Genomic DNA, 13,007 nt, shown 5'->3' with positions numbered 1-13,007 from the left:
TTGATTTTTATGTATTTCGCTAAAACAATAATGGTCTTTAGGGTAATTAGATGTATCGAAATATGGTAGTAAACTATTTTTTAAATCATAGAAAAAATTTGTTGTCTGTATAGCATATATTAAGGAATCAGTATCCGAATATAAAGAAGTAATTTTAGAACCATATTTTTTCTTCATTACATTATAATGAAAGTCATACATAAATGTTTTTGAAACGTCTAAAATTGCGAATCCTACATAAATTGCTTTATCGAATTTAATAGTCTCCTTATGCTGATGAATAGCCATAAGATTCACACAGTTTTTTAAATAGGCGTGATTGTAATGGACGCGATTTTATGTAGTTAACCATGCTTACAATTTTATCCAATACAGACTTTAATGTAATAGGTAATGTTTTCGAAATAAGTGATTCTCGGTGTAAAAAACAATGTGTAGATATGATATTAGGATTTTTTTTCTTCGCTAATGTTGTAAATCCTTTAATAGAACCAACCATTGAAGGAGCTCCATCGGTGCAGATTCCTACACATTGGTCCCATGTTATGTTAAATTTATCTAAATATGACGAAATTGAATCAAAAACATTCTGTCCTGTTGTACGTTCAGTAAGTTGTTTACAGCATAAAAATTGATTCACTATTTTATTTTCATCAATGAAACGAACAAATCCTAGTACGTGAGCTATACCACTGATATCAGTAGACTCGTCAATTTGCAAAGCGAAATATATTTTATTAGTAGTATGCTTGTTAGTGACAGTTTTCTCAATATCATCTGACATGTGTATAATTCTGTTTTTTATTGTATCGTCTGAATGCGGAATTTTCATAATTTCTTTTTTTGCATCATCGCCAAACATAATTTGAACTATTTCTGAACATGCCGGTAAAATCAAACTCTCTGTTATGGTGTGTGGTTTTAACTGTTTTGCAATTATTTCGGCAACTTTATAAGATGCGATTTGTGCTTTATCAGATATTGTTACAATTTTTTTAAAATGTTTTCTTTGATTCATTTGATTATTCAACAACCTTTCAAAATAATTTTTTTCTTTCGACTGGATATTGGCGTGCTTAGATGAAAAATGCCGTTTTAATTTCGCTGGCGTCATTGCGCTATTAGACAACTTTTCCCCACAAACCACACAAAGGGGAATTTGACAATCATTTTCGTCAACATAAGTGAACCCAAAATTTAAATAATCGTTGCAATATTGTCTATTGACCTTTTTTATTTTATTCTCATCATTGAAAGTATCATCATTGACATTGCTTGTATTTGTACTTGCATTATCAGTACCAGAATCATGTTTCCGTTTAAGAAATTTGTCCATTTTGTTATTAAAATGGTCGTTACAAATTAAATTAATTAACTAAATAAATTTCAAATTGTAATTACTTAAAAAATAACAGAATCCTTATTTATGAAGTTGTACACGCGTCTAACGTTGATAACCGTGGGCAACGTACTAATACTAATGTATTTTATAACTTTTATTAGTGCAGAAAATAAAATTGTCAAATATCTATACGTATGTTATCGCAGTATGGTGGGGATTATCGTATAATATAATAATAATAATGTATATTAATATATTATATAGTATACTGACACATTATATTATTCGAAAGTTAACGATAACGTTTTTGTGTACAAAAATAAACCAACAAAACCTAAAATGATTCTATTTTGAAAGAATTTTTTTTTCACTGATTTTAAAATTTTGGCGGAACACTTAAACGAAGTCCACGGAACACCTGTGTTCCGCGGAACACCGGTTAAGAACCACTGCCATAGAGACTTATCTCAGCTATATTATTTTTGTAGTCGTGGTCGGTCACTTTCTCAGTTTCGCACATTTTTTATTTCAGTCGTGCACATTGCAGTCCAAGTTATAAATTCGTTTTTTTTTCATTATTAAAATTTTCCTGATATTAATCAACTAAACTTAGGTAAATAGATTTAAAAACTTGTTGTAAATTCGTTTTGTATGGCATAGAATAAATCAATAAAATAGATACTTTCAATTTCATTTTGCATATTTAGTGGTTTTCTTTGATGATAGTAAGGTTGTAAGGTGAAACAGTCGTTACTTGTTTTTTTAGTTTATTTCTTTACTATGTTATTTCCAACCTATGTTTTATGTACTGTTGGTGCTCTCTGCCCTCGAGGGCGTTATATCTAATATAAAATAAAATAAATAACGTCTGTATAACATTAGGCACTATGTTTCTATACGAGATTTGGATAGAGACCTAGAGCTATAATGTTATAGTACCTATTGTGACTCCACGAGTTTGTCGAGATATAATGCGATATAAAATATTATTTGCATATTAAGCAATACCATAACTGTTCCTGTTTCCTGTATGGTAAAAGGCAAGAGTCCACTTCATTAATAACTAATACCATTCCATTTTTTACGACTTTTTATAAAATAACTCATTCAATAGACCGTAATATTGAATAATTTTTTTTTTAACGTTATTATCATTTTTATTATTTTATTGTTTATTGATTTTTATTGTTTTTCATTATTGTTATACAGCACAGACACTTCGACAAAATTATACTATGAGCTCTATGTATAACTATATTACATTTTATTTTTAATGTAAAATATTTACGCAGGTTATGACGGTATGTTACATGTTTAGTGTAATACTTTTATTGATTTGTTGGTTTCGGATAATCCAACTATGGACAAATTAAAATATTTACTGTCACGACGCATGATGCGATGCTGGCTTATAACTTTTATTACATAAGGTTACTGGTAATGCAAATTGAAGTATTGTTACTATTTACTAAATACTATTATTTATTTATTTATTTATTACATAATATGAATAAGTAAAAAGCTAGTAAAAGTGCATTTTCAAGTAACATAATACAGTAATCTAAAAACAAAGTAACAGTTTTTCAACTTACGATTATCATCGAAAAAGAAATTGAAGTCAGATAGGTTACACAATAATGTAGAATGTTATTACAATAATGTGGAATCCTACCGATGTTACTATGGAGATGGAGAACACAATTGTGATTATGCGGTGTAATATATAATGGGAATTATTTCTATTATTAATTGAGGGTGTTCTAAGGTCAATGAGACTCAAGAGATCAGGGCAGTTGTCAGTGTCATTTAATAGCTTATTTAAAAAAAGAGAGTCAATGTAATCACTCCTTCATCCTAGAGGGCATATTTTACATTGGTTCTCGACTTCGGCAATATTATGTAGATCACACAATTTTGTTTAAGAGACCTCCACACCCGCATGTGTTGTCTCCGTCTCACAAGTGCGTAACATACTAAATTTACGCTCGGAAAATCTCGTTTATCTTCGTTAATTCAAAAATTAGAGTGACTCGTCTTATAATGAAACTTGTTGGAAAGAACATTATCTGTGTTCCTATGTTGGTATTTTGCAATTGTTAGTTTTATAATTTTTTAGCAAGTTGTGTGTAATATAATATAGCGTAAATTAAAAATGCCCATAACTCACTTAAAAATTAAACTTTAGAAAAATTTCTAAAAGCGTTGACACAAATGGTTTCTATATGGCGTTTGAATTATACTAAGATCCTTAATCTCGTTCATCACGTTGATTTTAGCGCCAATTAGATTATAATCAAATAGTGTTGGTGAGCGTTTGTGATGGAACAGAGCCGTGCGATCGCCGGTATAAACTAGACGGTTATTATCATTGTGAAAAAATACGTTACGTGAATTTCAATCACCGATGGTAATGTACTTGGTAAACGCGATAACCGATGGTAAGACAAGCTCTATAGATTCAAAATGGTCAGTGTAAATAGTAGTCTCATTGTAGAAGGGGTAATATTATAACACTTGCCGATAGTACAATTACTATCGATATTATTATAATTTACACTTACGAGCAATTATTCGATGTTATCGGACGGCAATAATGAACAAAGGTTGTTTCTTACACATATTATAGTTATACATATAATAGGTATGCATATAATTGATTTAAAATGATAAAGTAGATAATACAGTGGTCGCCGCTTATAATGATCACATCCGTCCGAGAGTATTTTGATCACTATAACCGGAAATCACTATAAGCGGCGACTCAAAAAATATCGAAAAAATAACGAAAATTTTTTTAAATACATATTTTATTTTGTACAAAACATTAAAAATACTGTGCAAAATATCAAAATACAGTAGTACATAGGTAACAAAATATTTTTTAAATATCTTTTTCTCTACAACGCAGCTTTTTGTTTGCAAATAAAACCAGTTGGTTTTTTGCTCTTATTACAATAGAGATCTAACTCGTATTCAACAATACAAACATCACCAACAAAAGAATCGATATGAAACCGTCTACCGAGTATATAGTACTGGCTCAGTGACAGGGATTTGGGGAAGAAGTTTTGTTGTGTGTTATTAATTTATTATTATTATGATAAAATACCTTTATAGAAATATTCTCAAAAACTTTTTTTTATTTTTACAACGTATAAACTCTGTACACAAAATAGTTGTATAAAAAGTATGTTAAAATTAGACACAATAATATGAATTTCGAAAATATGGTAAACGGACAATCGGTCCCCGGACAATTGGTCCCCGCGAAAAAATGCGGCATGCGGACAATTGGTCCCCGTCATTATTTTATACGCGGACAATTGGTCCCCGGTAATATTTTATGTTATTTAATATTTTATTTTTATTATTATTAACCAAGGCCGGTAACGGTCCAATATGCGACCTACAAATGTTCCTCGACCTACCGATAAGATTGAGTTGATCTACAGGTTTCTTTATCGCGATAATTGTCATTATGGGCATTTTATTCTATTTTATTTTATTTTTGTTCTCCGATAGGTATACCTACTTACAATCTTTTATAATACTTTACTGTCCTCAGTTAGTACAGTTCCGATTTCATTCGTATGTGTCGTGCGCTTGTTTTGTGATTTTTTATTTAAGTTTTATTTTGTGCGTGTGAATTTTTTTGTTCAAACTCAACATGACATCTACTATTGGTCACCTATATAGGAACATTATTAGAGATGAAGTGGTATGTGTTCAATATTTAAAAGACCGAGGGCTATTACTGGCTGATAATCCGATGACATGTATAAAGGTGAAAGACGGTGTCGTATGTAATGGCCAACTTGTGGAATATTTAAGAAGTAGTAAAAAACGAAATTCTGATGGCACTATGAAAAGAGTTGTAACATTACGATGTACAAAACGGTTTTGCCAAACTTACCAATCGATTCGTAAAGATAGTGACTTTTTTACATACACGGATCTTAACGGCCGTTGTAATAGTCAGCTATCATTATGTGAAATAATGGAAATAGTTTGGTTCTGGGTTAATTTAGTTCCAATAAATCAAGCTGTAAATTGGACTAGAAGAAGCAAAAACACTATAATTGATTGGTATAATTTATGCAGAGATATACCAGTATATTGTTTTTCAAAAAGAGAGAAAATGGGTGGTCCTGGTTGTACTGTCCAAATTGACGAATCCCTTTTTCAGGGTAAAAGGAAGTATAACCGTGGTTGATTACAGCGTGGGGACCATCAGCCATTAAGAGAAATAAGTAATTCCAGCAACGAAGATTCTGATGAAAATGAAATAGTACGTACAAATAAAAATTATGGGAATCGTATAGTAGGCCCATGGGTATTTGGAATTTGTTGGAAACGGCCAGACTTATTATTAGAACGGCGATTTTTTATAGTAGAAAAATGGGATCGAGAAACTCTTTTACAAATTATTAAAAATGAAATAAAAACTGGAACGACAATTTATAGTGACCAATGGAGAGCGTACTCAACATTAAATCATCATGGATATATTCATCTAACAGTTAACCATTCAGAATTTTTTATTGACCCGGAAACAGGAGCACACACTCAACAAATTGAAGGCTTATGGAGAATTGTGAAATCCAAATATAATATTAAAAAAAATGGGGCGTCTCCTTTACTAGATCGACAACTCCAAGAAGAGTGGTGGAGATCGTGTCAAAATCCAAAAACCATTTTTGATGCATTTTTGACTGATATGAAAAATACGTTTCATAACAATACAGACTGAAACAATACATATAGTTATTGACGACACTGAGAAGTGGAATGAAAAACAATACATATAGTTATTGACGACACTGAGAAGTGGAATGAAAAAAAGGTTAGTTAAAAATTAAAATTATTTGTATTTTACACGTATTGAACCATCAGTGTGTAGGTCGCATATTGGACCGTAAATCAGTGTGTAGGTCGCATATTGGACCGTAAATCAGTGTGTAGGTCGCATATTGGACCGTTACCCCAAGGCCGTATGTGAGGGGGGAAACAAAAATTCAATAAAATACAATATACATATTTTCCAAAAACGTTAAAAATAGCAAACGTTGGGTGTGTGTTCATAAAAACGAATGCAATGGTAGTATTACTACCGATAATGATTTACAACATGTAATTAAATCTGGGCCACATAATCATGAAACTAATTCGGGTGTTTTGGAAGCGGAACGAGCCATTTGCAAAATGAAACAAGACGCTCAAGAAAATTTAAATTTACCGGCCATCTAGAATTTATTCGAAAAATGTAATGAATTTATCTGAAGAAGGTAGGAAACAAATACCTATTGAGAATAATTTTAAACGATCTTTAAGATGAATTCGTAGTAATATTTACCCAAAGTTAAAATCAATAAATGAATTAAACTTGGACAATTCAAAATTGGCCACTACCGGTGGAATAGATCCACAGCAATTTCTTCTTTATGACAACAAAAATAATAAGAATAGAATTTTAGTTTTTGCTTCACAGCTATGTTTAAAATCTTTATCATCATCAAAACATATATTTATGGATGGCGCTTTTGCAACCTGTCCACGAGGTTTCTATCAAGTATATGTTGTTCATGCTTAAATAGGGGGGAAAAGTTTACCGATAGTGTACGTATTACTGACAAAAAAAAAACAAAAGAAACCTATAAAGAAATGCTTTTGGTATTAAAAAAATATTGTTCTTCGGTTAAAGTGATTTCGATTGATTTCGAACAAGCTGTGATAAAAACAATTCAAAATTCAGTTCAGTGTCACGAGAATTTGAATTATATTATATGAGAATGTTTTATGTTAAAAAATTATTTTGTGTTTAACTTTTAAGCCGGGGACCAATTTTCCGTGTATGAAATTATGACGGGGACCAATTGTCTGGGCCGATTGTCCTAGATCTGAAAATATAATACTTAGTTACTAGTTTCATCTACTCAGTATTTAAATCAGATAATCGAAATGTTGTTACTTAACTGTCGTCCTGTTTCTTAATTCAGTACATAGTCCAAAACATTAGAAGAAATGTTAGTACAAAAATTTACATCCGTATTTAATGAAGTAATTTCAGAGCAACAACGCCGGTTTCATCATGTGAAGTCAACAATAATAACCAATAAACTATAAGGCCATTATACTGACTATTTTATAGTTAATTATATAGGCCGATATATCGGTACATACACCGACATTAGAAAAGCATTTGATAGTGTCGACTTATTTATCCTGATAAATAAATTAGAATGTAAATGTATTTTTGGGAAAAATTTGTTCAATTTGCCTAATTTATACAATTATTATACTTGAATATCTTGGAACACAGGGGGAAAAATTAGGTCATTTTATCTCGTCAGCTATAAATGTAACATCAGGGTTCCCTAAGGTGGGCATTTATTTTACCATAAGCCTAATTATTTAAGCTTTGTATGAGCGACGTTAACAGCGAATATATTTTGCCCTACAATTGCAGCTTTTAGTTTGCAAATAGAACCAGTTGGTTTTTTTGCTCTTATTACAATATAGATATAAACTTGGATACAATAATACAAACATCACCAAAAAAAGAATCGATATGAAACCGTCCACCGAGTAGTAGTCGTCGTCGCCGTCGTTGTCTTCTCCAGATTCGTCGTAAGAACTGCAAATTATAAAGAAAAAATATAATGTTTATTTATACATTATAACAATAATTAAATAATCGGTAATATTAATATTAATATTTCGGTTTTGTTTTCGATTTTTAAAGAGCGGTGTCCTCATTATATATCGATGCTCTTTTTGTTCTTACAGTTTTCTAGTATTTTTATTTTTTATAGCCACTCTAATACCCTACTACTTAAAAATGCCCCGAGCTTGGTAACATTAATGAATATTTAACGAATTTATTAAGCTATAAAAATCACATTGGTGGCATGCGCAGTTGATAGCATGATGGCAGACTTATGGAAATCCCTGCATGAGTATATTTCGGGGGTGGTGTATTGTGATTTGTGGTAAGATTCCTAAATCAAGTACGAGTTGCCTGCACATAATAATTGTCATTCTGTATGAGATTGACTGTGACGTTTCCTAAAAATACTTGTTGTTTTTATTATTTATATTTTGTTGACAGCGAGTGTTAAATAAAAAATGGTAGGCAAGTCGTAATCTATTTTTTAATTTTAATTTTAGATCATTGATTTGGAAAAAACTTAATTCTTAATGGTTTAATGAAATTAAACTACCCTATTTCTTTTTGTTTAAGCTCATTTTAAACACAATTGTCTCAAATTTTTTTTGATTTAGAAATTTGATGTATGTTTCAGACTGAATTCCAAATAACACAATGACTACAAAGTTATATACTTTAAGGATTGACTAGTGTAGAATGACATATTTAGTTTTGAGTGAAAACTTTCACAACTGATAGTAGTATGGTTGCAGTTAACAGTAAACTATTCCTAAATACTTTTTTTTTTTTTAATAATAACATCTTTATTGCAACAATAACATCTTTACATATTAAACTTTTAGTCGTTTAACGCAATGGCCCAAAGTAATGATCTACTTTCTACTGAGCTGAATAAGTGGACAAAAAGTATGCTCGTTGACTTCATTATTACTCAATCACTACCTACTGGGGTGAAATTGAGCGAGGAATTGTCAACATTCTTAAAAGGATCTTCTTCTAACCCTACATCGCTATCTTCTGAGAACTCATTAAATGTGGCCACTATTCTTCAATCTGTTGTCGATGAGCTCAAATCTGTAGCACTTAGTAACTCTAAGTTACATGATAAGCTAAACCGTCTCAATACGACTGCTAAGGTTACCACTTCTCCTAATTTAAACACTGGTTCAAACAATCTACCAACTACTTTACTCTCCAAGCTGAATGCGGATACTCATTCTAGACAGCCTGCAATCCAATCGACTACTAATTTATCCTCGTCCATAAAATCAAAATTTATTGTTGGCTCTCATAAAAGTGTATCCTCCAAGTTGTCTTCAGTGCCAGTGCGGAGGCATATTGATATCTTAGTCTCAAGACTTGAGCCGTGTGTAACGACCACTATGCTTGAATCTGAATTGTTCAATAGCTACTCAGATGTGACCATAAATAAATTAGTGACAAAACACCCATCATATTCTTCATTCCATGTGCGCCTGCCTGCGGAGAAGCTTGATGAAGTCCTCGAACCTACATTCTGGCCTGATGGCGTAATGGTCAAACGCTTTTGGGTTCGTCTTACGCCCGAGATGATTCTAAGCGACACTCCAAAAAACTAATTTCTTCATGTACGCCTATCTGTGATCCTCCTGTTGATATACACGCTTATAATTATAATAGTAAGGATTATTGTTTATGTAGTGATTTATTTACTTGTAACCATATTCTCTTAGGTTTTTATCAAAATTGTCGTGGGTTAAGAACCAAACTAAGTAGTTTAAAATGTAATGTCGCTGTTTTTGATTATGTTTTTATCTGTTTCACTGAAACATGGCTATGTGACAGCTTCTATGATAGTGAACTTGGTCTATCCAACTACATCATTTATAGATGTGATAGAAATAGTTTAACAAGTAATTTTTCCAGAGGTGGCGGCGCTCTCATTGCCATTCGTAGTGACATAGTATCTAATTTAATTTACACTCCAGCTACCAATGTTGAACATCTATTTGTTAAATTTAATTATAATAACATCAACTATGTAGTGTGCTCAGTGTACTTTCCTCCTAATTGCCCGCTTTCTGCTTATGAGTCTTTTATTTCCGCTGTACAATCTGTTCTTCCCCTTCATCCAGAATGTGTATTCATTTTTTGTGGTGACTTCAATTTGCCAGATATTATATGGTCCAATGATGATTTTGGTTTACTTTACAATACGGTTACTAATCCCAGAGTTCAATGTATCCCTGATGCATTTGCGTTCTTAAACTTTTTCCAACTAAATGATATTCAAAACTCTTTTGGTGTTGTCTTGGACCTTGTGTTCTCCAATGATAACAGAATCTATATCTCTAAAGCCGTAACTTCAGCAGTACCTTGTGATCTCTACCACCCGGCTCTTGATATTATGATAAAGTTGGATAAACTCTCCCCTTTACTTGATCGTTCCCATAATTATTATGACTTCCGCCGTGCTCCCTATTCAAAAATATGCGAATTCCTAAACTCATTTAATTGGTTTGAGACCATAATATCTCTCGACGTTGACGAAGCGGCTAAGGCAATTTATGACGCTTTGCACTTTTGCATTTTAAACTTTGTTCCGGAAGTGTCTTATATACCTTCGACATTCCCGAAATGGTTTTCAAAAAATCTTAAGCATATTGTTTTAAGCAAGAAGAGGGCACATGCCAAGTTTAAAGCTTCACGCTGTCCCCTTGATTATGCGGAATTTTCCGCACTTCGTGCCTCTTACAAGGCAGAATACAAGAGATGTCATACTGCCTACCTGTCTCGCACTGAGTCAATGCTAAAATCTAACCCCAGGTCGTTTTGGGACTTTGTCCGTGTTAATAAATCTAGCAACGAAATTCCCCACTCAGTACATTTTGAGAATTTACAAAGCTCGGGTACAGAATCTGTCTCTAACTTATTTTCCCATTACTTCAATACAGTCTATGTTCCTCCTTTGTCTAATGACCATTCGTCTCCTTTTTTGTTCCATGACCTACCTAGCACTTGTTCATTCGACATCGATGATGTTGACGCTGGTCTAGACGCACTAAAAAATGTTAAGTCCGTAGGCCCCGACGGCTTGTCAGGTATATTCTTATACAATGTGAAATCTTCATTATGTTTTCCACTGTGGCTACTTTTTAAGCGTTCAATCGATAGCGGAGTTTTTCCCTCTTCTTTCAAGATTAGCTCTGTCACTCCTATTTTTAAATCTGGTGATAAAGCTGATGTCAAAAATTATAGACCTGTCTCTATTTTGAGCCACATATCCAAACTGTTTGAACTTCTAGTATTGAGAAGTATTCAATCGCCAATTAACTCTATTCTAATCGACGAGCAACATGGGTTTAGACCTGGCCGCTCGACCACTACTAATTTACTCGTTTTTAACAATTTTGTTATGAAGGCTGTCGAGAAGCACATCCAAGTTGATGTTATTTTCACAGACTTTACTAAAGCCTTCGATAGAGTCGACCATGGCTGCCTAATCGAGACCCTATACAAAACTGGGTTCGGTGAACCATTGTTGTCTTGGTTCAAATCTTATTTGTCAGACAGAGTCCAGTGGGTAAAAGTGTTCGGATGCAAATCATCCGTCTCAAAGGTCTCTTCTGGAGTTCCTCAAGGAGGACATTTATCTCCAATACTGTTTTCTTTGTATGTAAATGGCATCAAGGAAATTGTCAAAAACTGTGAACTTCTCATGTTTGCCGACGACTTGAAGCTCTTTAGGAAAATTGATAACTTATCTGACTGTTCTACGCTCCAGAATGATCTCAACAACCTGGTCTCCTGGTTTAATAATATTGGTCTTCAGTTTAATGTAAACAAATGTCATTCCATGTCATTTTTAAGACACCGCTCCCCTATCAACTATGCTTACTCCATCAATGGTTCTAGTGTAACATCGGTTTGCAGTAAGAAAGACCTAGGTATTATCTTTAATTCCGATCTCAATTTTCACTCCCACACTGAAATGATATGCTGCAAAGCCTTAAAAACGCTTGGGTTTGTAATGCGCATATCAAAGGAGTTCAATCTATCTTCTTCATTAAAAACTATATACTGCTCATTGGTCCGTTCACTTTTAGAGTATGCATCGGTCCTATGGGACCCTTATACGGTATCTGACTCATGTCAATTAGAACGTGTTCAGAGACGGTTCTTATCTTGCGCAGCTTTTCTCTTAAAAATAAATCATCCTCCCCACGACTATTTCTTAGTTATGCAGGAACTCAGCCTCATTTCACTGGCCGATAGGCGAGTTAACGCTAACATAGAGTTTCTGAATAAACTAGTTGATGGTCGTATAGATGCTCCCTCACTTCTCTCGATAGTCAATTTCAAAGTTCCTTCCCGTACTACTAGATACCATGCTCCTTTCGTTGTTCCTGCGCACACTACCAATTATGGCAGAAACAATCCGTTAGACCGCATGATGCGGCTGGCCAATGAGAGCACCGTTCATCAAAACTGATACATTTATTATTATATATTTTTATATTTGTTATATTATCATTATTATACTTATTATTCTGTAATTATTATCTTATATAAATTTAATTATGTCATTGTATTAATTATTTTAAATTATGTATTATTGTATTATGTTAAACTGTTGAATAGGGCCCAGCCCGTTAACAAATAAATAAATAAATAAATAAATAAATATTAAGACAAAATAATAAATATAGTAGGTATATATATAAGTAAAAATTATAAATTAATAAAATAATAAAATAATAAATTTTATGAAAATTTAACAATGTAAAAACTAGGGGGAACATACGGAGTCCAGTAAATTTTTCCTCACGCCACTACTCACTTACAGCTAAAAGGTAATCAGGACTGAATTCGCCGATCTTCGACGTTGTAAACAACTCGTCAGACCTCAACTCACACACAGAAGTATATATTTTAATCTATTTTGTATTGGTTCTGGTTTTGAGCTGAGCTGCTCGAATATTAATACAGAATAGATCATATTATCTGTCTCATTTATTT

At 32.6% G+C, this 13,007-nt stretch overlaps 3 protein-coding genes across 3 annotated transcripts; 2 read left to right on the top strand and 1 right to left on the bottom strand.

Moving 5' to 3' along the window:
• Positions 1-268: 268 nt before the first annotated feature.
• Positions 269-1,336, bottom strand: LOC111038912 (zinc finger BED domain-containing protein 5-like). The gene has a single exon (XM_022322188.1). The coding sequence runs from the start codon at positions 1,334-1,336 to the stop codon at positions 269-271; it is 1,068 nt and encodes a 355-aa protein (XP_022177880.1).
• A 3,284-nt stretch (positions 1,337-4,620) lies between these two features.
• LOC111038917 lies at positions 4,621-5,812 on the top strand. The gene has a single exon (XM_022322193.1). The coding sequence runs from the start codon at positions 5,010-5,012 to the stop codon at positions 5,553-5,555; it is 546 nt and encodes a 181-aa protein (XP_022177885.1). The 5' UTR covers positions 4,621-5,009; the 3' UTR covers positions 5,556-5,812.
• Positions 5,813-9,818: 4,006 nt separating this feature from the next.
• LOC111038911 lies at positions 9,819-12,480 on the top strand. Its single transcript, XM_022322187.1, has 2 exons — positions 9,819-9,826; positions 9,879-12,480. Exons 1-2 carry the CDS (start codon positions 9,819-9,821, stop codon positions 12,478-12,480), a joined length of 2,610 nt encoding a protein of 869 aa, XP_022177879.1.
• The last annotated feature ends 527 nt before the right edge of the window (positions 12,481-13,007 follow it).

Source organism: Myzus persicae, unplaced genomic scaffold (genome assembly GCF_001856785.1).
Source record: "Myzus persicae strain clone G006 unplaced genomic scaffold, MPER_G0061.0, whole genome shotgun sequence".
NCBI lineage: Eukaryota > Metazoa > Arthropoda > Insecta > Hemiptera > Aphididae > Myzus > Myzus persicae.
Note: the sequence above shows the minus strand (reverse complement) of the source record. Positions and strands in the feature narration are given on the sequence as shown.